The sequence below is a fragment of the Uranotaenia lowii genome, chromosome 2 (assembly GCF_029784155.1).
Source record: "Uranotaenia lowii strain MFRU-FL chromosome 2, ASM2978415v1, whole genome shotgun sequence".
Lineage (NCBI taxonomy): Eukaryota > Metazoa > Arthropoda > Insecta > Diptera > Culicidae > Uranotaenia > Uranotaenia lowii.
Genome location: NC_073692.1, coordinates 350,466,517 through 350,491,345, shown reverse-complemented (window position 1 = coordinate 350,491,345; position 24,829 = coordinate 350,466,517). Strand labels below are relative to the sequence as shown.

Below are 24,829 nucleotides of genomic sequence, written 5' to 3'. Positions count from 1 at the left end.
AACATATCATGCAAAAATAACCATATTTTATAAGTTAGATTGTTTGCGAATGATTAATTGAGAGCCTCAGATCTTTAACACAAATTTATAGATCAAGATTTAAAAAATTAGTTTCAGTCATCTTTGTGTTGCAGTTCAAAACTCCAGCTGCAGCTCTCATTTTATAGCGGATGTTTTTGAATTATGTTATAATTTGATTTAAAATAATGCCAACAAAACAATAAAAATTAGAATAATTTCTGAAAATTCCATTTGTTTTTGAAAGGTGTAGCAAAGCACACCGGGTCAGCTAGTAATAATATAAAACTGTTATCTGAGGCACTTAGGATCAGAGGGGTGCAAGTGATTTTTTATCAAAACTGAGATAAACTGTTTTTTGGATAGTTAAAGTATAGATTAACATTCTGTAGAAGACACAGGTCAAAAGAAAAATTATTTCGATATTTTTAAGCTTTTTATAAAAAAACGTGTCAATGAAAATCCTATTTCGTTTGGTGTCAGAAGGGTGCAAGTGCACTTGCACCCTTCTGACACCAAAGGATTATACTTTTAGGCTAATTTCATTAGAACGTATACATTTTTGTCAGTTGAAAACAACATCATCTAGCTCCTACTAGGATTTTCTACTGGTTCTAACCAGGATAATCCAAAGTCCTCAGATAGAGAAGTGAAGAAAATAGATTCAGGTGTAACTTCGTCGGCATGAAAATCTCATTCATCGGCATGAAAAAGGCAAACACAAAACGCACTTAACAATAATTTTCGGCAAATATATTTATCTAAGAAAAATCTCTCGGATAAAAGCTCAGAGGATTCAGAGTTTTCGACAGGCTCTGATCATGATGTCACATACTATCCCACGAAACAAAATGAAACTTCGAAAAGTTTAGATGGGTCGTTGCGACAGGTAGTTTATAAAAAATAACATTAAGTCTTTTAAGGAATATTTACATAACTGTTTAGGAAAGAGGCCTGGTATAATTAGACCAAAAAAAGAAAAATTAAACATCCACGGTTCTTCTGGAGAATCAGAAGTTGCTGCTGCTGCAGTTGCTAGCGAGAATGAGTCCATTCCTGGAGAGTCAACTGGCCATTGATCAAGACCCCAAAAACGCCAACGAAATCAGGCAGTCTGGAAACTCATCTTGCGAAAAAAGCTACGAAACCAAGGGGAAGCGTACGTTGGTTCTACCGGAAAAAGCGACCAGCTAAACAGTTAATTTCAATGAATGAACACATATGCAGGTATTCCTGTGTATCCATTAAGGAAAAAGAGAGATTGAAAATTTTCAACAAATTCTGGGAATTAGGATAGTGGAACTTGCAAACCTCGTTCACTATAAGGCGTCGTACACAAATTACGTAACGCAAAAAAACTAGAATTTAGACCCCCTCCCCCCCCTATGTAACAATAAGTAACGTTTGATAGGACCCCCTTCTATAGTTACGTAACGCTGAATACCCTCCCCCATATCCAATTTTGAAATTAAAAGTAAAAGTACACAAAGTAACGGGGGTTTTCATCTGATTCCTCGTCAGCGGTAATAATAACAATGGGCTTGATCTCTCCTTGATAACGCAAGATCTCATCGAACTCTGGTAGTTCACACACCCTGTTGAAATCCAGTCCATGGGAAAAGCTGTTGATGAACAGTGCGTAAATTTGCTCGCAAAAAAAAGAAATTTAGAATTCTTTTCTTCATGTTTTTTTCATTAATTTGTTAGGGCATCCGCAGCAATCGCGAGCAAAGTGAAAATGCTCACGAGTTTAATCACTTCCATACCGCACCGGGGGTTAGTATGAAGGTGAGCAAAATAGGGCCGTTGCCGTCGGGACTGACAAAATCACCAAATTTGCTCACTAGAAAGGGGCGAGAGCAAACATGCACTGAAAAAATTCTACCGTTTGAAGCAGAATTAAACAAACGACGTAGCAGCGTGTAGATGTTTGTTTATATTTATTTTAAGGAAAAAATTAAATGATATTAAAATTGTGGATGGATTTTTTTTAATAACCAGTTGAATTCGCAATTTCGTTACATTTTTTTGGGTTTATCCATCAGGAATTGAACGAGAAAATGCAAATGCTGGTTCTGATGGTGAGTTATTCATTTTGTATCTTATATTGTTTTGGATTTTTATCTACCTATGAATTTTGATAACATTTTTTCCTTTCTCACTCTATTCTATGTGGAAGTGCTGAATGAGCTTCCGTTGCCGGATGAACAACCTTACATCGAAGCCTTGTACCGTTGTTTATTTCGAAGAACGCAATGGAGTCTGACTGGAATTTCCAAAAACATCAAGCAAGCAATGACACATTCGAATTTGATATTAAAAATTGAATCTTCTCATTCCTTGTCATTTTCTAAACAAAAATTCATTTCTTACAGATTCAACTTCTGGACTTAAGGTTAGTATTCCAGTTGAATACCATTGTGAGGGGCTAACTGATGAAGTTTTTAACATATGGCAGAAGGTTGCCGACATGCTGAAAGAAAGTGGAGTTACCGTTAAGAATATTTTCTTGCCCTATACTAATAATAATCGAGACCATCAGTGCGCTGTGCAGGATTTTTGTATCCAACCGGCCAATATGAGTGACATTCCAGAACTGTCCCTACCGATTCGGCTTTCGAAACTCGAGGTCTCTCAAGTCTCAATAAGTTTGCAACTAATGGGACCCAGTTTTTCGGAGCAGCAACTATTTCAGTCAGCACGTTTGATAGAAAAAGAAGTTAAAGATTTTTTAGAAACGTATGATTTTAATATAAATAAAATAAACAAATAAAGTTGAATTTTAGTTCAATTGTTTAGTTTGTTAAATTTTGTATTTCGGGTCAATGTGTTAGGAAATATAAGTGCCCGGCGTTTTGAAAGCAAAATCGAGCTTAACTCGAAAATATATTCTTATCTGAACTTATTTTATTCAATCAAGTCGTTCTACAATTCAATAAGTTTTTAATCACAATCCAGCAAACGGGTGACACGGAATTGGAAACACCGGTAGGAAAACTGAACGCTTTACCGAAAGGATCAAAGTTGAATCGGTCTCTGAAAACAACCACCACCGGTTAAAAGCGGTGTCCTATTGATATGATGACGAGGTCAAGCGAAGCAAACATCCTGCTCGGAAGTTCTTGCTGCATCCATCATCAGACCCGATTGCTGGTCGTCGAAGCTGCTTGGCCTTGCTGCTGTACGGTATGTTCAACCAGGATTTAGACCTTGACGTCACGTTACGGATAGCAGCTAACCCGTCGAATAACTGCCAACAACCCCCAGGCCCTTTTAAGACCAACATTAATCGAAATTTTAGCGAAAAAACTGAGGACTTAAATTTACTCGGTCCGTATTAATTTAAGATTAAGATTTTCTTCAAAAGTTTTCTCAGTGCAATGCTAAATTTGAAAATAATTTTGCTACCGCCCGGTGCGCGAAAGAGTGTGTATCCCAAAACCGGTCCGCTGAAATGAGCAAAACCGGGCCGCGTTTACTCACTTATTGGTGCGTTTGCTCTTACGTTACTGAACCAAATACCCCCCCTCCCCCCTATGTAACAGCAAGTAACGCAGACTCAACCCCCCTCCCCCCCCCCCTACATGCGTTACGTAATTTGTGTACGACGCCTAAGTTGCATAGAAATTTGAAGCCCGAAAACGCAGAAAATTAAATGTGTGAACAAAAACAAAACATCTAGTATCGTACTGAAAATACTCGTTACATACAGGTTCCAAAAGGATGCTATCATATTGTTTGGAGTCAGAGGGGTGCAAGTGTCATTCTTGGGATCAGAAGGGTGCAAGTGAAAAATATAAATAAAAGTAGTTCGCCGTTTTAACATAAATATCGCAAAAACTTTGGTTTTTCTTCCAGAATCGTTCATTTTAGACCTCATGAGACACACTCCATCGAAAATTTAATAGAAAAATTGATTCGATAATTTTGATTTAGGAAAAAAAATTTTGAGGCCCGTTTTCTCGAAATCATCATTTCGGCACTTGCACCCCTCTGATCCTAAGCGCCTCATCTGATATCTTAAATTTAATGTTTCTTAACCCTCATCCGCATTAGAGTGTCATTTTGACACTATTGCAAGTTTGAAGGCTTGTAACTTTTTTCAGAAAACTTCGGGGACCCCAAATGATTTCAAAAGTTCTTGAATATTGTATCTTTACTTTTTTATGGACGAACCCTGAACTGAACCTGGACTGAACAAAAAATTTCCCTTTTCCGACTCATAGAGTGTCAATTTGACACTCCAAAAGTAAAATCTATCTAAGTCGTTTGAATTATAAATAATTTCATATTTATTAAACTTATATCAGTAGGAACCTTCCCAGCCAATTGTAATGTCAGTAACATATGTTTAGAATATTAAATATAGCTAAAGCTACTAGTTTTCTCGTTATTTCGCATGAAAGAAAAAAATCCGAAAAAAACATGCCTCAGGAAAACTGCTGTAGTTCATATATAACACGTCCAAAACAATATTTGTCTTATGCATATGAAAGCTGAAGTTAATGTTTACATCATAAAGCCAAAAAATATTTTTTTAAATATTTTTTAATAAAAGGGTCACAAAAAGTTAAAAAAAAGTGGTCTACTTTTCATTCGATTGCTAGTAAATACTGTTTGAGCGATGGTAGAGTTTTTGAAAAAATATGACTACAAAATTTATTTAAATTCTAACATTTTCCTGTCTTTAGATTTTTAATGCAACAATAATTGAATTTACTGGAATTTTTCAAAGTTGACTACTTTGCGCGATTTTTTTACAAATTGAAATATCATCTGTTTTTGTGGTCCACCGTCAGGTTGTACCCGGATTTTCAGTGCTTTTACTTTGTTTGGACCAATAAACAGTATATTCATTGGAAAGCAAATTTAATCTACATTCGTCTAATGAGGTGCAACAATTCACGCTGTGAGATTTCACAAAAATATGAAAATTATAAACGTAAAATCATTCCTGAATTTCTAGAACCACAAGCAGCGCGTCCAGCAGAACGTGTTTGTTTGATCTTCGAGTAGGTACGATGGGTGGTCTTTTGGAAAGAGAGCCAAGCCGAGAGACGAAATAATGATGAGTGTCGTGCGTTCTTTGATTGGAAATTTTTTATTGATAGTAGTAGTGTAGCCACCGGTGCAGTTCCGGTGATCATTTGTGAGAACCCCAACCCAAGATAGGGAAATAAAGGTGGGATTTCTTTAACGCGAATTTAAGGTGTTTCCTTGTTTCGAATCTTCGAGTGTGCCGACCCTGAGGCTTAGAGGGGGGGTTCTCGCTCGGCTGAGCAGTCTGGGGAACCGTTGGTTACAATACCTGGCCGCTGGCCAGCTGGCAACTGATTGAACATTCTTATTATACAGTCTGTTATATGAGGAAACATATCTTACCAGTCGGCCACTTATGGAATTCAAAACCAAAGGTTTTCTTGTCGATACTGGGAATCAAACCCAGTACGCCTGGCATACCAAAACCAGACTCGCGCCAGCAATTTGTTGCATAAAATAATAATGATCGATTATTTTGATTATGATTGACGAACCATGGATCCAAAAATCTGTTCAAGCCTTTCGTTCAGAGAGCCCAGATCCAGAAAGAACTGCTCGTTCAAACGTATAAAGAAGACTTCGAATTTTGACGAATAGAAAAATGTTATGGAAAAGTAAAAGGGCTCGAAAATGTTGCACCCTCATTGTCTCATCTTGCGACTTCTGGTAACTTGTTCTTAACCTTCGAGTACAAGTTTTATGTTCTGGAGAAAGCACGAGAGCAGAAATTTTAAAAAATTTGCCAATAAATATACAATTGCTCTGCTATCCTGAAGGGTGTCCACGATGAAATTGCCACACACAAAATACATTCGCCAAATTTGAGTTTTCATCCGATTTCCATCAAATTTTCAGGGATTGAAAAATAACTATTAAACTTCTTTTTACCATTTTACTTGTATTTTAATTACAGTCCATACGCCAATGCCCGCTCCTTGGCCTTAACCCCGACCATAAGATTCTGCACAACCTGTGAATTAACCGTTTTTTGCATGTAAACCCATACTTTCTTCAGTTCCTCGAATGTTTTCACTACCTTAGTTCGTTTAAGAAGGTGCTGCTTTTTTTTCCTGTTGGGGAGAGAGTCCACTGCGACCATTAAGTTGATCTATTGTGGTATTACCCCGCGTTACTATTTTTACTTTGCTATGCTACTTGACACCCCTGCACTATTGGTTGAAGCTGCAGTTGTTTACCGGTAGCACTACGAGCACACACATATCAAGGTAGGATCTCCAAGTGCAATCTAAGTTCCCTTGAAAAGATCCATCCACATGCATGTGCTGCATTATTGAGGCGTACAATTCCAAGGTATACACGGCTAGCATTTCACTAATGCTATAACCGCCAACCTTCATCATACTTTGTGTGCCAGGTTATGTCACGACCGGGATTCGATCTCATGAACGTTGGCTTAGAAGACAAGTATGCTATCCTCTGCTGCTTCATAATCGCCCAGTACTTCTCGATGGGGCGGAGCTCCGGAGTGTTGGGAGGGTTGAAAATTTTCGGCTAGAAATTAACCTTATTGTTCGCATACCACTTCAACACGTCCTTGGTGTAGTGGCATTGTTAGACAGGGAGCACTTTCGGAGTGGAAAGGAGAGACAAAATACAACCAACACGCTCTGTGGTTAAAACTGGAATGACTTTATTATGCGTAACCCGCTTGTTTATATACATGTAAAACTCTTAGCGTCTAATTGCAACTGCGTGTGTTGTTTACATTCGCCGTAATAGGACGAATGCCAACACTCCTCCTCAACACACGCTGTTCAAAACTCAGCAATGTACCGGACCATCCTTAACCGTCGCCTTCACTTCAACGACCCTTCTTCCGGTTTCGTTCGACTACCATCCTCCGGTTCGCTCGACGACAACCTTCCGTCTGGCCCGGCACCCTTCCTGCCACCGATGCCATTTTTCACGGCTCGCACGGCCCTTTGCAGCGAAATGAAACTCTCCGCCTCGACGCTCCTCCTGAGACCTGACGCCTCCCAGTGGCTCCAGCCCAACGACCTCCACTTGGCGTTCCAGTCCGACGCCCTTCCATGGCACCGGCTTGACGACCTCCCGCATTTCTCGGCTCGTAAGTATTCCAGAGGTTCCAGATCCGACGATCACCACCTGGCTTCCAACTTGACGACCTTCCACGGTTCCGACCTTCCATGGCTTCCGGCACGACGACCCGCAAGTGATTCCGGTCTGCTTCCAATGGCTCCTGCCAAACGACCTTCCAAAGCATCTGTTCGACGACCTCCCTCCCGTGTCTCTTGGCTTGTCGACCTCCAGCTGGCTTCCCGGTCCGACGACCTACCAAGCTCCTGATCCGACAACCTTACACGGTTCTGGCTCGACGACGTTCCTCTGGATTCCCGGCGCTGGCTTGCCCTTCCATTGGTTTCCTCCTGGCTGGATACCACCACCGATTCCACTCTTCTCCTTTCCACTAGTGCTGGGCCCATAACCTGTTAGACAGGGAGCACTTTCGGAGTGGAAAGGAGAGACAAAATACAACCAACACGCTCTGTGGTTAAAACTGGAATGACTTTATTATGCGTAACCCGCTTGTTTATATACATGTAAAACTCTTAGCGTCTAATTGCAACTGCGTGTGTTGTTTACATTCGCCGTAATAGGACGAATGCCAACAGGCATGAGGCCAAATCCGGCCAGAAGATTATTGGGACGTTGTGGCCCTTAAGAAGAGGAAGCAGTCGCTTCTGGAGGCACTTTTTCATGTACACCTGTCCGTTCATCGTGTCCTGGCTCACGAAAGGTGCACTCCGCTTTCAGCACGCGCGGATGGCTTGCCAAACCAGGAGTTTATTCGCAAATTTGGACATCTTCTGAGTGCGGACATGCTCCGGAACGCCAAACTTATCCTTGGCCGTGAAAAACAGGTTTCAGGGGATGTGTTTGAAGTCGAATTTCATATATGTTTCGTCGTCCATGATGCAGCATTCAACTTTCGTCAGCATGTTGAGGTACAATTTCCTGGCACGGGTTTTTGGCGGACTTGTTCCGCTTCTCGTCGTGATTAGGGACCCTTTGTATTTTGAACGTTCGAAGCCCAGCCTTACTTTTGGCCTTCTGGACAAAACTTCGGCTTAGGTGCAGCTCCTTAGCCACATCCCGAACGGAGGAGTTCGGGTTTCGGTTGAAGGCCCCAACTTCGCGGATGTGATTTTTGGTGTTATACGGAATACTTTTTCCTTCACTTCTGGGCTTCCGATCGGAGGTCAATCGTTCCCCGAACCGCTTAATCACTCGCCACACCGTGGAATTCGCGATTCCAACGTTTTAGCGATGGGACGATGCGAGAGATCCTTGTTTTCGTGATGAATGCGCAAGATTTCATCACGCACGAGCTGTTCTTCGACTTCATTTCCGCGAGTTTTGATCACAGGACTTTAAAACTTGCAGGATGTTAACAATGCACTATGAACTAAATCCACCAAAAATTTTCATTAAATTCTACCCAGCGGTTAAAACGTTAGTGTAATTTGATAGTGTGGTAATTTCATCGTGGACACCCTTTAGTAGTTTCAACTATAATTGTCTGACTGATTTCATGGGTTATGGATTCGATGAATATTAACAGCGCGAATGAATGATGATTGTTGGAAGGGTTCCGAAAACTTGTCCAACACATGCAGAAGTGAGTTTTCAGTACAAATTAAAACTTTACCAAAAAAGTGTTACTTATTTTAAAATTTTACAAAAATTCGAGTACCTACGAGTTTTTATTCATTTCACAAATTTTTGGACCTGAGGAACCGAGCAATTAAAAAATGTTCAAAAATCTCCCAGTCTTATGTGTAGATACAATCCATGCGCCTCGAGGTTTTAAATCTTGTTGAAACATAAACATTGAGCAAAACTTTACTCTGTAAATGTAATCAAAACGTACTTACCTCAGTTCCCTGAGCCGAGTTATATAGTAACTGAAAACCATATTCTTAAAAGGTGTTTTGGCCAAGGGTAGGATAACTCATCGTCATTGGACTTTTCTTCTAGCAGCATCTTGCATTCTCTTTCGCTCAGCATTTCTTTCACCATCCCTGCAAATCGAAGGTTTCTTCTGTTGTTCAATCGCCTTTTATTTATTTGCTTCAGTCACCTACCTTTTCAATTAGTTGTGAAGCTAAAACTTCTTTTCTGAAGGCAGCATTTGGGATCTCGGCCAATATTTATGACTTACAATAACTTAGTTGTAATATTCAACAGATACATATAATAACATACATAAAGTTTGTCCTGCTAACAAGGATTTTCTTTTTCTTGCCTAAAAGATCATTAGTTTTGAAACTGAAATGAAACAAAACTGCTTTTATTTTTCCTCTCTTTTCTTCTCTTCAAAATACCATCCAACATGGTTACAATATTTTCGGAAACAAACTGGAACGTGACTTTACGTTTGTAGACTTATATTAAATGAACAAAAAATAATGGTTATCAATAAAAAATAAATAAAACAAAACAACGACATCGCAGTGTGAAGTTTGTTCCGAAACCCACAAAAAGGAGAATAAAACAATGTTGATGGGCCTGTTATTTTTCGTTAATAATAAACTCAGGGCTGAACTTGAACCCACCATGATTTTAGAAATATAAGTTTGTTTGTTCTTTCGGGAAATAACGTTTCTCCCAAGACATATGATTCTATATTTGTATTGAACACCTTACTCGAAGTAAGTCTCCTCCGGAACGATGATCCACGTGTTGCTGAGCAAAATGAGCGACGAGTAACAAAAACGTGACCTGAATAGTTGGATTATTTATCGGAAGAATGTAAATCTATGCTCTAGGATCTAGCAGTTTACATTAGAAGCTTCAAGCCACTGACCTCAAAATAAGTCATCAAATATGTATCCGTATTCATGATCATCACTATCGTAGAAGATGTGGCACATATCGGGGATATCTGTGGTAAACCGATGAAACGGAGAGGTTCGGTAAATGTTAAAAAATAAGTGTTCGGCAATGTGCTTACCTTCCAGATCGATTCCCCAGTAATCGTCATCATCGGCATCATCGAAATCGTAACCCATGAAGTCTTCATCATCCATCATATCGTCGTACATGTCGTCGTCCATGGAACTGTAGAAGCCTTCTGTGCTTTCGAAGGAAATATTCAACAAATGTCGGTGGCTTATGATCAGTGCATTCTGTGAGAATTAGGAAATAAAAGATTATATTTCATGTTTATATTAACAAAGAACTGTTTGCTTACATCCATAATAACCGTACAGATACTGGTTTTGCCAACGACAAGCGTCAGCACCCGACCCGTTCCGTTAGCTTGCTCTTTCAAAATGTCCACGGCAGAGAAGACTAATCCTTCACTTATGTTACAGCTCGATATGTCTAGCCGTGTTAGCAGTGGGTTTGCACGAATGAATGCGATCAATTGCTTCTCCGTGATTTGGGTGCAACCGGCTATGTGTAGTTCGACGAAATTGCCATTCGTACAAAGCTTTGCCAAATGCTCATCGACAAAGTCCAGTTTGTGGTTCATTATTAGGGTTTTTAAATTGGTCAACTTGCCCAAAACATTGTAATCGAACGCTGCATAGTTCCCATACAGGTCTAGATATTCCAGTCTATTTGTCTCAGCCAAACTATTCATTAGCGGATCGATCGAACTGAAGCTGTTCACTTTAATTTGTAGCCGTTTAAGCTTAGGGAGGTTTGCCAATAGAGCAACAGTGCTAGGTTCTGCATTTTCGTAGCTGCTACTACATATGAGATGATTAAGTTCACCCAAATGGCTGACCATCGATTTGATGGCATCCGATGAAAGTCTGTTGCAATCAGTTATGTTAAGGTACTCAACCGTCTTGTTATTCTCAACAAACACAGAAAATGGTTTGCCTTGCAAATTTTGACACCCTTCTAAGTTTACGTTTTTAAGGTTTTTGACAACTCTCAAGCACTTGCCGGTTATTTGGCTATTTAATGACAAATCTAATCGTTGCAAATCTTTAGCCAGACGTAGATATTTCTCTACATAGTCTCCAATACCGCATGAACTTAATGTTAAACCTTCTAATGCTTTGAAGGCCGTACTCAGTCCTTGCAATTTCTTAGCACTTAGTGTAAAATCATCGATGTTCAAATCTTTAAGATTCACGCAGTGCCTTGGGATTAGATACAAAATTCGCACAGCCGGTTGATTGAAACGATTCATGGAAATATGAAGCTCATCCACAAACGGCCCTACTTCGCTAAGAATAGTTTTCACGTCCAACATTGTAAGGTTTATTTTTTCTGGCGCTTCACAATCCAAATCCAAAATTTTATAGCGCTTGTACATTTCGCGCGCTATTTCAGCGAAACGCGAACAAGTTTTTCGCAGCGAGATTAAATCCATCAACTCGAAATGCTCGAAAATAAGCATCAAACAATCGTCGTTCAATTGTAAAACACTCATACCCTCACTGTCATTACCGGTGACTTCTGGACTGCAGCCTTCCTTAGTTACTTCCGAATTCTCCTGAACAACTGCAGTGTCGGCTGTTGAAGACGGCTCAACACCTGACGAGGACGGCGAGCTTCCCTCTCCTTCGGCACCGTTAGTTGGGGCTTGTGGGACACTTGTGCCTTCCGCATTGTGGACACCGTTTTCTTCGTTTTGGCTTTTGTAGTAGGCTTCCTGGTGCCAGCTGTCGGCAATGGCGACGTAGCATTCTTTGTCCAGTTTGTGGCTGTTGTGGATACAACTATGCATAATGAAAAAAAAGAGAGTGTAAATACCCAAGAATGTCTAAAACCAAATTAGGGTCAAATTAGGCCGGAACTAATTTGAATTCCTTCTTTTATCAGTTGGAGTTAAGAAATCACGAGGAGAGGGGAGGCGGTGGTAATGAAAAATAATTAAAACCAATAACCGGAACAAATATGACATCCTTCGTATTCGTGGAGTTGAACATCGCGAGGGGAGATGACAAAAAAAACTTAATCCAAATTTTTAACAAATTGAACAAAATCTTGCATGCAGCAAAATTGCGTACAATCTTTAGTTCACAAAAAAGATTAATTTCGGATTTTCTATCCAACATCCACGAAGCGTAAAAAGCTCTTATTACCACCTCTCCCCTCTGAACGCGTTACATTGAATTTGATTGGTTCCTAATATTACTTTTTCGAAAAATATAACGATGCAGTACTTACTAGGCAGCTTCCTGGCATGTTTCAAATGACACAAAGGCGTACTGGTGGATCCGATTCGAGAATCTGCCTCTCCCTCTTCGAAAACCACGCTGTCGGTGAGTGGGTAAAGCCGCGGCCGCTCCTTCTTCTTCCCCATTGGCATCCATTGTGGATGAAGCAGCCGTCTCCGGATTATTATTCAAAGAAGAGTGTATGCGTATTTTTTTGATAACACCAAACTTTGTAAACTTGTTTCTGACCTTTTCTTCAGTCACTTCTTCGCTTATTAGAAAGTTAACGTAGACCGTGTTCACAGCAATATCATCCTCCGTGTACAGGATGCTGGGCTTTGTACCGCCAATCGTAGAATGTCTGAAGTTCCGTCCTTTCGATTTGTATTCCAAACTGTTCAGCAATCCAATCATCTGCAGAATACTGGGTTTGAAATCGGCATCCGAGTCGGAATCCTCTGATGGGGAGCTCCAATCCCAACAGTTACCCAGATCGGCATGAATCGGATCAAAACCGCCGGCCCGTCTACCGGCAGGAGGCCCCGCGGCAGCTCCATTTCTATGATTATTAGCTCCACGGCCACGGCGACGTCCTCGTCCTCGATTGTTACGACTCACTAGAAAGGAAACACTCAAATTAATAATGTTTAAGTTGTTAGTGTTTGTTTATTTCACAATAAAATTGAATATCAAATTCACCAATCATTAATAATGTTATCTCTGTAGGTAGGTAGGATTATTATTCCATAATACAATTACCTGGCATCGCAACTCGCAAACTTTATAATATAGAAAAATAATAATATAAAAAACTAATAAATTGGAATAAAATGCATGATAACTTGTATGCAATAAAATTGCATACTATATCGTTGCCTAAAACTCATAAATCAAGTAATTTTTCATTGATTTTTTTTTATAAAATCAAGCATACAAAAGGTGATAAAACTGCCATCTTCCACAATTTGTTTTTTGCTCTTGAAATCTTTCGGATTTATGATAAATTTTCAGAAATTTCCATAAAATACTTCAAACTTCATTAATTCCCCCTTTGGGTTTTTTTTCGAAAATTTCGAAGTGGGGAGGGGGTGACAAAAGAAAAACATGAAATTTGTTTCAGGCTTAATTCTTTGAACCATTAGATATAAAATTAATTTATTGAAACAAATCAAGTCTTTTAAATTTTTTTTAGCTTTATCATGGAGAGTTGGGTCAGTAAATCACGAAAACTGTCACCATTCATGGTGGAATTAGACAAACAATTTCCTAAAGTAACTCGGTCATATACTTACTGGTACTGGGCGATTATGCAGATTCCACTTATCGATTCCACAAACTCCGAAATGTGGAACAGCAGCAGTATGTCTCCTTCCCGCCTTATTTCGTTGAACAAAAGCGCAAATCCTTGGCCAGTTTCCTTCTTTTCACATTGGTGAAAACGCACTCTATACGACCTAGTGGTAGTATGGACACTCGCCCGAAACGTGTTCCTAAATTTTCGGAGAGCTTTCCCACGGAACCGTCGGCCGATCCGCGTTTGAACCTTGGCACCCGTGGAACTATTGGAACGGAAATTACTATCGATTCACGCAACAATACCGAAAAGATTTCGAATTTGTTTGCCGAATGCAAAATTGGACTAGCGAAAAAATGAAATCCACACCAAGGCAGCTGGCTGGCAATGGTTGGTTTTTTTCCTCTTCGTCTACTGTTCCCTTTTGTTGTGTGCTAAACGACGACGAAAGAGAAGGGGATATTGACAAAACACGTGCTAGTTTTTCGGAAGGAAGAAAGTGTGCTTAGCTTCGTTCAATCGTTAGTAAAAATCGGTTTCAACTGGTTTCTGTCAACTGAAAGATGTTCAACGAGCCAATGTTTTGGTCGAAACTAGTCAGGTCGTTGTTCAATGGAGCAAGTTGAAACTAGTCGAAACCAATCCAGCTCGGCAGCAGGATTAGTTTCGACTTGGTAGAAATCGGTCGAAATCAATTGGAAAGAGACAGATGATCAACTGTCAATCCATTTCTACTTGTTTCGACCCGTTTCGACTAGACTTCATTGAACAGGCATCTTGTTTCGATTTCTTTCCGAGTCGATGCTGGTTTGCCTTTTAAATTACTGATTTGATGCAAAATTACTTAAAAATCGTCAAAAGGGTTTAATAATTTGGTTTGCATAAGCTTATAGACCTGAACATCCCAAAATCTTTAAAATTATTTAAAGATATTTAAGCCATCATGAAAATCTATGACAAAAAGGTGCAAAAGAAAAACAAAGAAAACTGAACATGAAGGGGCTAGTTTTTGCTTCAAGGGCAAGCGTTTGTTTCCAACAAAAATAAAGTCTCACATGTTTTGTTGATACAAAAATCATTGTGGATTGGTCGCAGGTAAGTTTTTTTTAATATTTAATTGAAATCGCACTGAATTTAATAGATTTTGTCGTTTAGTTTTCCCCGATTTGAAGTAAATATAATAAAATGTTATTAGATATATCGTATAATGTTAGAACAATTTAAAAAAACGTGCGCAGAATTCGGATAAATTTTCAAGCTCTTAACAGTCTCTAAACAGTATTTTGAAATTAAATAGCTACATTGAAGCTGCTACAAAACGGCACTTCCAATTCCAATAAAATAAATTTTTATCCTGTGCAAAGACCAAAATGATTACATTGTGTACATTATTTGTTCTACAACAAGATTTTAATTGATCAAAGACTTCAAATAAGATTTATGAAAATGTTTAATCGAATCCATCCATTCATGAGACTTTTATTTTTTTTTTATAAAATTTAAAGATTTAATCTTTATTTGAAACGGCTCATACCTTCAGATGTTAAGGAGCCAAACTCGTTTTTGTTTTTACAAATGTTTACTTAGCTTAATACTTTTATTTTAAAGAAAAAATGAAATATGAAATTAAAAGAATTATAGACGAAGATCGATCGCTTTTAGAAAAATATATATTTCTAGCATGTAGTCCAAATCTAGCACAACTAGTACATAAATATATTATTATTTAAATACATTAAAATATACAAATTACAATAAAAAAATACAAATTTATCAAAGAAAAGTATAGTTTTGGGGAAACTCGGCGTACGATAACATCATTGAGTAAGTTAAGGGTAAATTTGCAGTAGGTTAGATTCGATCCTTCGATTACCTTCCTATTGTTCGATGGTATCTCTTCTTACGTTTCTTTTTCCTAGTTACAGTTTATTCAAACGCGTTTTGAGCTTATCCAGTTGATGAATATTGAACAAATTAGATACTCACCATTAGGTTTTATCTTATTGAACTATTTTTCAGCCAACAGTTGTTGTCTGCCACAATGACGTCCAGCATCGATTCCGTTGCAGGGGAGGGTCCATCTTCGCCACCGGCGCCGGTGACATCTTCCGTAATCGGCCCGTTAAACTTTGGCAAAGACGATTCGGACATAGAGGCTCCTCCCACTCGACTAACGGATGAGAGCGCCGTACCATGTATGTTCTGTGAGAACATTTACGATTTTCGCGAGAACGGGATTCGAGATCAGTACCTTGCCCATCTGTATCTGGTTCATCGATTGGTCGTAGCGGACGTGACGGAAATTGATTGCCTAGCTAGTTATGCAAAGTTTTGGAAAGAGAAATTTCTACAAGATCCAGTCGAAAAGTATTGCGCGGCGATGTTGCTCAATCAGCTTCCGGATGGAACACCGGCTAGCAACGAGAAATATTTCCTTCTGAGCGATATTGAACCTACAGATTACGAGCTTCGTTTACGATTGAAACGAGAGATGATGGAACTGGTGCTAACGAGACATCAGTTTGAACGAACCGATCGGAACTTCAACCGTGGCTGTTTGTACTGTAGAGATTTTAGATCGGAAAGTCGTGTTGAGTTTATCGAGCATTTGTACAAGAAACATTTTCTACTTCTGGGAAAAGCAGAAAATCTAGTCTTCGTGGATGAGCTTATCGATACAGTACAACAAAAAATGGACCAGCTCGTGTGTTTGTACTGTGAGAAGATTTTTAAAGATCGTCCCACACTCAAGGAACACATGCGAAAGAAAGGACACAAACGAATTAATCCCGAAAACAAAATTTACGATCGATTCTTCCTGGTCAACTATCGCAATGATCGCTTCAAAAAACCTGCTAGCACAACCAAACAACCGGTGTCAATAAATGTGAGGCCACAAGAAAAATCTCCTTTTCACTCAGAAGACTCGGATTCCGATTGGTCCGATTGGTATGGCGAGGATCAGAAAACCACTTGTTTGTTCTGTCCGAACGCCAAAGAGAAAATAGAGGACCTTAAAGCCCACATGATTGCGGAACATAGTTTCGACTTTGACGCTCAAGTAATCGGTTTGAGTTTCTATCAACGCGTTAAAGTAGTCAATTTCATCCGAAGACAAATGCATGTGATGAAATGTGTGATGTGTCGGGAAGATTTTTCTTCCAGAGAAAATCTGGAAAATCATCTCAAAGAGCAGAATCACTATGGCATAGGCGACCAACAACTATGGGATCAGCCGGAGTTTTTCTTTCCCACGTACGAGGACGATCAATTCTTGTGCCATTTGGAAGACGATAGCCCAGATCAATCCGACGACAGTTCAGTAGTTATTTCTGAAAAGGTTAGCGCAAACATAAGCGCTGAAGCCGAATCCCTTTCGTTAGAACAGTTTAAATTTGTATAGTGTTACAATTTATATAAGGGGACATCCATAAATTACGTAACGCTCCTAGGGGGGGGAGGGGGTAAGCTCTAGCGTTACGAATTGTGACATAGGGGAGGGGGGGAGGTATGCTCATCGTTACGTAACGATTTTTTTTCCTTAAAAATTTCAGTTCAATTGCAGCTAGTTTTATATCATGCATTTTTTAGAATGATATGCAAACCAAAATCAGCTTAAAATTTATGAGCTTCAACATAATTGAAACTTGTTTGTAACCTTTCCTCTTTAAAGATTACAAAATGAGTATTGAATATACGTGAAATATCAATTAGAAAACCGAATATTAGGAACATTTATCCCCAAGAACTCAATTCAACCTTAAGACGAGAGTTTGACTATTTTTCTGAATTGATTTAAAAAATGCAATTTTGATTATTCCGACGAATATTACTAAGTGGAGTATATTTTGCGGAACAAGTTAAGTTCCTTAAACTAAATAAAGTAAACAAGGTAGATCATCAGTTAACAAGCACAGAGCAACTCGCAATAAGATAATCAATTTATTATATCAGAGAGTTACCATCAATGAGTACTCAGAAGCGATTTGGATAGACATTATTTCCGTTTTGAAGAATATTAAAAAAAAATTATATTATAATCTTTTTTTACCTTCGAAAATCAGTATTCAAAAACCTGAGAAGATTGTGGGGGGGGGGGGGGGTATTATCAGTGTTACGTAATTTTCATAGGGGGGTACGTCGAAGCGTTACGATTTGTGACATACGGGGGGAGGGGGTCAAAAAAGTTCACTTTTTGCGTTACGTAATTTATGGATGCCGCCTAAGTACATATTAGAAACGTGATTAAGCTTTTTACGATTGTATAGCTAGGTAATCCGCTCTTTCGAAGCTGCGCTGCTGCCATCTGGAGTAGTATGATGTAGCGTGAGCAACATTCTGGGTGAACGATGAATTATAGACAACTTTACATTGCTTCGAGTTAATTTTTCATAAATCCAAATGATTTTGAAAAAAAAAACACTCATTTGAAAAATTGGAGTTTGTTTTAAAGAAAATTTAAATAAATTAGCCTGGTAGGAGAGTCAATTCTATCTGATAGTTCCATTTTAAAAAAGTCAGTCGGTCAGAGAAAACTAACATGGGGCCGTTCAGATACCACCTGGACAACTTAGGGGGGAGGAGGGGGTATGAAAATGTCCACGGAGAGGGGGATAGGGGTTTGGGTAGTGTCCACGTGGACGTACTTACTTTCAAAACATTTTCTAAAGGTGAATAAATATTAAGATGTTTTAATCAAAATCTTAAAATTGCAAAGCTTTCCAGTTTAAGTTTAAGCAACTAATAGCCACTAGAAAGCAAGCTATAAATATGATAATTTTGAAATTAATAATAATTATAATTATTACAAATTAGATTAAAAAACAACAATTTCAAATCTGTCCACGTGGACATACGGGGAGGGAGGCAGCGGTTTGCCAAATGTCCACGGAGGGGGAGTAGGGGGTCAAAAATCTCATTTTTCTGTCCATGTGGTATCTGAACGGCCCCTATGTGAATCAATCTTTTCGTCCATTTTCTTAACTTTTAATTTTTGCCAATAATCTATATGTTTTATCATATCTTCATATCAAACTTTATGCGATTCTCGTTGGTCTATATAAAAGAACGATTTTCTCGTTGTTACTTTAAACTATAACTATTGGATTTGGTTTAGTTGTTACATTTAATAAATACGTTATATAAAAATTTAAATAGTTTCAGCCTAAGACAGTATAAAATGTTAAGTTTTAATTAAAAATTTTCTTCGGCTAGTGGTTGTATAAATATAATTTTCAATAAAATTTTCAAAAAAAAAAAATGAGATCATGAGGTGTAGTAATCCAAGGATATAATTTTTTTTCATGTCAACCACCATCAAATATAAAAATCCGCTTTCCAGCTTTAAAATTATTACGCCTGATTGTATGCAGCTGCAGAAGGAAACCTAATAGGAAATAGCAAAAATTTATGTTTTTTCGAATAAAAAATTCTACCTTACCAATTGTTGGGTCTTTCCCAAATTTTAAAGGAACGTTAATTGACTACTCTTTTAACAAACTGCAATTGAAAATGTGCATTTGGCTCGAGTTTTCATTCAAAAATATGTGAAATACTCAGAAAAGTTTTTGGAGTAGTAAAAAATTGACCTTTTTTTATGTCGATTTGCGATGCTTCACGGTACATACACATTTTCTCCTATAGCTCACAATAATCTCTGAACCTTCTACTCCAAATATGTATCCGTCATTTTCTGAAAATCCTAACCAAATCAAAGAAAATAATGATTTATTAGAAGCTAGTATTTCCACCCGTTTGTTTACATTTTCTTGCACACACACGAGCTGTCAAAAATTAGCTTCGAAATCGCGAATGAATTGGGATGTCATCTAATGAAATCTGCACAATTTTACTTTTGAAAGAACCTCCGTTTTTTTTCTAAGAAATTTAGTCAGGACTCTCAAATTCAAGATCCTCAAGTCTTTCACCTTTTTCCAGTATCTGATCTTGAAGTTTTTTGCTCAATGCTTCAGCAAGACTATTGCCGAAGGATTCTACATATGAGGAACTTACCGAAGACAGCAGCGAATAAGGCGTTTCGTAACGCATATTAACCGGACTCTCCAGATCGCAGCTATCGAATCGGTCGCCCACGATCTGTAATCCTTCTCCGTCCAATTTTACGCACAGCTCTGTGTCCTCGAGAGTTCGAAAATTGATGAATGCCTCGGAGTTAGTCACCGGGAGTTTTTCCGAAATTACCGCTTCTTTCACATGTCGCCGGATGTCCTGTATAACTCCGGCTGCCTCCCGGGACCAATCAATCACTTCGTCATCGGAATCGGAGGTAAACTTACCGTTGCTGCTGTCCATTTTTGAAAAAAATATTTTTTTTTAAATTGATCTGGCTAACACAAAAATATTTGTCATCACTTTTGCGCAAAGTACAGCCAAAACAAACGCTTGGAATCTACACTGAACAAATGTTCCCTTTTTTTTCATTAAATATTTTTCTAAACTTTATTTTTTTTAGGTTTGAAATTCTGACAGATTAACATATTTCCCTATCTATCTAACCTGTTTCTTTATTCCTCAATTTGAAACGGCTCATACGTTGAGGAGTCAAACTTGTTTTGTTTGTTTACGATAATAACAAAAATTAAAGATTATACACACTCATTTGGCGGAACACATCAAATTTGTAAAAATGACCCATTATAACGAACCGTCGTGATCTGTCAAAAAATGTGTCAATTTGTCGGTTCAATATTACACATGTTTTAAAACAGCCCGAGTACGCTTCAGGAAGTGTAGTTTTAGATGTTATAAAAACTTCAACTGCATGTTTTCATTTGGTAAATTGATGGTGACTCGTGGTAAGTTTCGGAATATGTATCAAAATATATATTTAATTTTTTTTAAATATAAATGACCGTTGTTACAGATCCATCTGGGGCTGCAAAGGATGTGGAAAGTCGCTTGGCAGATCGAAGACGGTAATTCTAGTTGGCACTTCGCCATCGGTCGTATTGAAAAGTAAGTTTTTGCAAATATGAAAGGTTTCCGAATAACCGAATAATTTACATTCTTTCAGCATGTTGATTCCTCAAGAAAATGAATCAGGGTCACAAATCCTATAGGCATATTCTGAACTCAGAGGGAAGTATGGAAAAAGCAGCCAAATTTTTCCGACAATCATTTTTTTTCCAAAAAAGGATTGTAATGTTTTGTGAAATAAACTAGCAAATTTATTATTTGATTGTTTTCAGTTAATTTTTATTAAGTATTCCTTGCATATGCGATCTTTCTCACTACAAAAATCGGCTCACATCCCCACCGAGCGCAAGCGTTTGAAATAATGTGTAAATTTGACCCGACGACTTGACGTACAGCCTAAGTACCTTATAAAGGGTAAAGGGGCTTTACATGAAAAAGGAGTTAACCCAGTCTTTTCCGATAACGGATCAAAACTACACTATAAGGTGTTGCGCCAAATGGGTGTGTACACTCATAAAAAAAGCTATTCCCCTTTGTTACAAAATCAAATAAAACTATCTAAAATTTAAAAAAAATAAAAGGATTATAATTTCAGATGTATATTTGAACGTTGGTACATTGGACCTTTTCAAAAACCGTTATCGAATTGTCTGCTTGGAGCACCTGTATCCGTGGTCAATTCTTGGGTCTAATTTATACAAGAATTGGACCCAAGAAATTGGATCCAATCCAGTGAAATAACTGGCAATTCCACTCGTGTTTCATTCCATTCCAACTGTTGAACGGTTTAGAACTCCGTCAAATAGGATCCAAATCTCATCAGTTTTGGATCAATCCTTATACCAGTTTAAAAAAAAAGTTGAGATGAAACATGGTCTAATGAACCACCAGTTGCTTTGGTCGGAATTTGGGTCTAAACCGGCGGTTGCTTTAAAAATGTTTTTGATTATTTTTACCTTATTCTAAGTATTTCTATTTGTTTAACACGCTGGAATCGCGGGATGATTTAAAATAACTTCTCAGCACAACCCGCTTTCAAATTGTCTATAAACATATAAACGCGTTTACGTTTAACTGAGTCTTGAGAAATCTGGGAAAAAAGCCTTTAGAATTAAAAAAAAACTAGCAGGATCAAAGCTATTCAATATTCAATATGCGCATATGCATATGAGTTTTTTAAACCAAAAATAATATTCAAAATTTAATTGAAATTTAATAATTTAAGAAAATAACGATAATCTTTACAAATATTCTACATTTTGTGTAGTTGAATTTCTCCGTGCTATTCCCTTGCAGCAAAATTGCTTCACAGAAGCAATTTCAAGAACTTCTTCACATCGAAACCCCTGGTCTGAAAAAGCTCCAATCTATACGTGCATCCTTTTCACACCCATAGCGAGCGCCACCTTCCATCTCACTCTTGCCCACGCAAAATCGCCTCTCAAGCCCGGATCGGCCATTACGTTTTCGCGTTTGAAATCGTCTGGTCTGCCCGTCGCGTACTGAAAACGTGTGTTTCGACTCGGTTAGCGAAAAATCCAAAATTTCGGCCCTCGCCCATCCGGACACCGGCCGAAAGTATCACCAACCGATGGTGCAAACCCAAACGGAAACCTAGCGTGTGAAGTTCAACCGGGGCGGAACCGGAAAAGTAGTGAAAAAAGTGAATTTACAAATTCGGTGAGCCCGACAGACGGAGGTGCTTTTGTGGATTGAAAATTTTTCACAGCCTGCCAGGAACAACTTGCGTTGCGGTGCGGTTTTTCGTTTCGCCCTGCTGTGGCTTCCCTTTCTTCGACCCCCTTCAGTGTATGTGCTCTTCTGTGAAGCGCGCTGTGAAGCTTTTTTTCCTCTATTTTTTTTGTCGCTTCTACCAAAAGAGGGAACAGCGAAACGGGGAGAAATAGCAAAGCTAAAAAAAACATGACAAATCTGGCTGCCAGTTATGGACTTTTGTAACAAGTTAAAATTTTGTACTGATCTGTATCGTAATAGCTATTGATCTTTATTACAGTCCATCGATGCTAAATCATAATTAGGATTAAAGAAATATATTAAATTGAAAATTCTGTGAAGCCAAAATACAGACTGGCCATAAGCAGAGAAGAAGAATTTATAATTTTATATGACCAGCAGATTCCAACAGAAATGGTTCTGAAAAAACATTTTTTCCCATAAATTTTTTATTTTATCTTTAGTTTTCCAAAATATTTCAGAAGCGTTTAATTTTCTTTCACATCATTTTTTTTGCAGCATACATTACAAATGTTTGATATGTACTGTCAAATACTTCTAAAACCTTTTTATACTGTCCTAATTTTACGCAATAGCATCATATCGATAAATTAGACGTTTTAGCAAGTTAATGGATAGAAGAAAGCGAAATACCACAAAAAAAATATTGTACAACTTCTTTTAACCCCCAAATGCATGATTTTTTTTAAATAGTTTCTTAACTGAACCGAATTTGAAACTCTCATTGAGAACCAGCAGTTTTTCATCACATTTGAAGACGTTTCACTTTTTTATGAATAACTTGCAGAAAGTTAACGCCCCGTTTTATTTTGTGAACGATGTTTTTAGAAGACAATTGGCTTATTTGTCCCAACTATTTTGGGGACTATTTAATCCATTTCGAACTTATTTAAATAACTATTTTCCTTTTACTGCAGTATTTCTTGATAGCTGCACAATTAGCCAAGTTACATGTCAAGGTTTTTAGACGGGCTTCAATTCAACATTTAGTTTTAAAAGAAGCTAAAGAAGCATAATAAAACGTCGTCGCAAATCTTCGGACTTTCAAATTGAATGCTAGAGTATGCTACATTAACAATGTCTCAAAATGGCAACACTGCTCCACTAGTTATTACGTAGATTTGATATCAACTGCTACTGATGAGATTGTTCTCAAGCTTTTGTATCACGTTGCTTCTAAAAAAAAAGCAAATCTAACTGCTGGTTCGATTGCCAAATCGGTCACATTTGGTTTAAAAATTAAGAACCGGAAGCAGCCAGGTATCGACACAGTGTACATCACATAACCAGGAACCATCCTGACAAAGGTGCAAAATAATGCGGAATACTAGTGCTACGCCCCCGGGTTCTGTTTCTCCCATACACCTATCTTCCTGAAAAGCAGAAGCGTCCGCGCTTCCAAGTAAGCGGTAATTTCTGCAGAATCATTCAGTATTTCATCATTTTTTAGCGCTTTAAGCATAGTGTACAAATTATATTGCTGGTGGTTAACATACAGAAAAGCGATGATTAAGGGATGACATGCAGTGACAGCTTTGCTAATGTATCACATTTCTATCGAGCAGATTTTCCGTCGAGTGCCAACGAAGCGAGCGGAACAAAGTTGAAAAGCGAAATGTGTTTTACACAGCCGGCAGGAAAGATAAAGTGAAAATATTGGTGAAATATTAAGAGCGAATCAATTTAGTTGATAAATTATAAAGTGTTATCTATGGAACCAGAAAATAGTACGACAAAAAGGTGTTATATTGTGTTCGTGACACCAAGCCCACAATTGGGAAAGTAATTTTCTTCAAGTGGCATTTTTCAAACAAAGGTAAGTGCGGGTGAATGGGTTCCAATAATATTGCTGTTTTTGGGCAAGTACGGATGCAAACAATTTGTAAATATGTATTTTGTATCTGTATGTATCTGAAACTATGGCAAGATATCTGTGGAAACCACATAATGCCAAAGTGACGATATTTTTTTGGGATTTTAAACCAATTATTGGTTTATTCGTCCCCTAAAGCAGCGTTATTAGATCCAAATCTGTACTTTCGAGCAAAAAAAATCCTTTTCATTTGTACTTTTTTCACAAAAAACTGTACCAACGATATATGAAAACTCAGTGCAATTAACACATTTTTTCAGTTTTACAACTCCATTGTTTGTAGTAGATACAATTTCGAATATTTTAACCATTTAAAGTCTCTGAAACCAATCTCTGTAATAAGCTATAAATATTTCATTAAATCAGAATCACTTACATGGTTTATTTAAAGCCGCACTTCTATACATTACATCAAATGCCCAAAAATCTGTACAAATCTGTGCCAAATTTGAAAAATCTGCACGTACAGAATCTGTACCAAAAATGAGCCCATCCAATCTGTACTTTTCTAGACAAATCTGTACATGTGGCAACCATACTCTCAAGTGACGTTATATTTTTTCAGGGATTTTCATCCTATAGGCGATGGAATCGAAAAGTTATTCTTTCTCTCCTTAAGAAAATCCCGTAAGATCTGTCAAAAGTTGGGTGAAATTTTAGCTGCATCCCACTTGCACTAATGCAAAACCATCACCCAAATTCGGCAGCGCTTCCATCGCCTATTACATGATTCATCCCATAGTGACA

The 24,829-nt window shown here is 38.1% G+C and overlaps 4 protein-coding genes across 10 annotated transcripts in view; 2 read left to right on the top strand and 2 right to left on the bottom strand.

The window, feature by feature from the left end:
• Window positions 1-9,370: 9,370 nt before the first annotated feature.
• On the bottom strand, window positions 9,371-13,936 carry LOC129747314 (uncharacterized). Of its 2 annotated transcripts, XM_055741465.1 has the most exons (6): window positions 13,517-13,936; window positions 12,235-12,841; window positions 10,295-11,783; window positions 10,055-10,229; window positions 9,908-9,985; window positions 9,371-9,822 (listed from the first exon to the last, which is right to left on the bottom strand). In XM_055741465.1, coding segments are annotated over exons 1-5 (2,349 nt in total). In that variant the 5' UTR covers window positions 13,518-13,936; the 3' UTR covers window positions 9,371-9,822; window position 9,908. The 2 variants fall into 2 exon arrangements, with proteins under 2 accessions (XP_055597440.1, XP_055597439.1); XM_055741464.1 differs by having other exon boundaries at window positions 9,371-9,985.
• Window positions 13,937-14,447: 511 nt separating this feature from the next.
• Window positions 14,448-16,991, top strand: LOC129747315 (zinc finger protein 277). Its single transcript, XM_055741467.1, has 2 exons — window positions 14,448-14,613; window positions 15,538-16,991. Exon 2 carries the CDS (start codon window positions 15,560-15,562, stop codon window positions 16,919-16,921), a length of 1,362 nt encoding a protein of 453 aa, XP_055597442.1. The 5' UTR covers window positions 14,448-14,613; window positions 15,538-15,559; the 3' UTR covers window positions 16,922-16,991.
• A 2,373-nt stretch (window positions 16,992-19,364) lies between these two features.
• On the bottom strand, window positions 19,365-19,915 carry LOC129748877 (GSK3-beta interaction protein). Its single transcript, XM_055743659.1, has one exon. It carries the CDS (start codon window positions 19,828-19,830, stop codon window positions 19,405-19,407), a length of 426 nt encoding a protein of 141 aa, XP_055599634.1. The 5' UTR covers window positions 19,831-19,915; the 3' UTR covers window positions 19,365-19,404.
• Window positions 19,916-21,931: 2,016 nt separating this feature from the next.
• The window catches only part of LOC129744040 (uncharacterized), a 19,334-nt gene continuing 16,436 nt past the window's right edge, over window positions 21,932-24,829 (top strand). The window contains exons 1-2 of one of the 6 annotated variants that reach the window (XM_055736363.1): window positions 21,932-22,134; window positions 23,775-24,025. The gene's annotated coding sequence lies outside the window, so the exon portion shown is untranslated. Of the gene's footprint in view, window positions 22,264-22,352; window positions 23,619-23,774; window positions 24,026-24,829 lie in introns of those variants that run through there. The other 5 variants (XM_055736364.1, XM_055736366.1, XM_055736365.1 and 2 more) reach the window with 5 other exon arrangements.

Excerpts from the sequence above, each read along its gene's own strand:
- LOC129747314 (XM_055741464.1), bottom strand. Across the intron at positions 11,784-12,234 it reads ACATGCCAGGAAGCTGCCTA|TTGTATCCACAACAGCCACA; the intron begins GTAAGTACTGCA and ends CATTATGCATAG. Across the intron at positions 9,986-10,054 it reads CTGGGGAATCGATCTGGAAG|ATATCCCCGATATGTGCCAC; the intron begins GTAAGCACATTG and ends GGTTTACCACAG.
- LOC129747315 (XM_055741467.1), top strand. The coding sequence starts at position 15,560 with ATGACGTCCAGCATCGATTCCGTTGCAGGGGAGGGTCCATCTTCGCCA.
- LOC129748877 (XM_055743659.1), bottom strand. The coding sequence starts at position 19,830 with ATGGACAGCAGCAACGGTAAGTTTACCTCCGATTCCGATGACGAAGTG.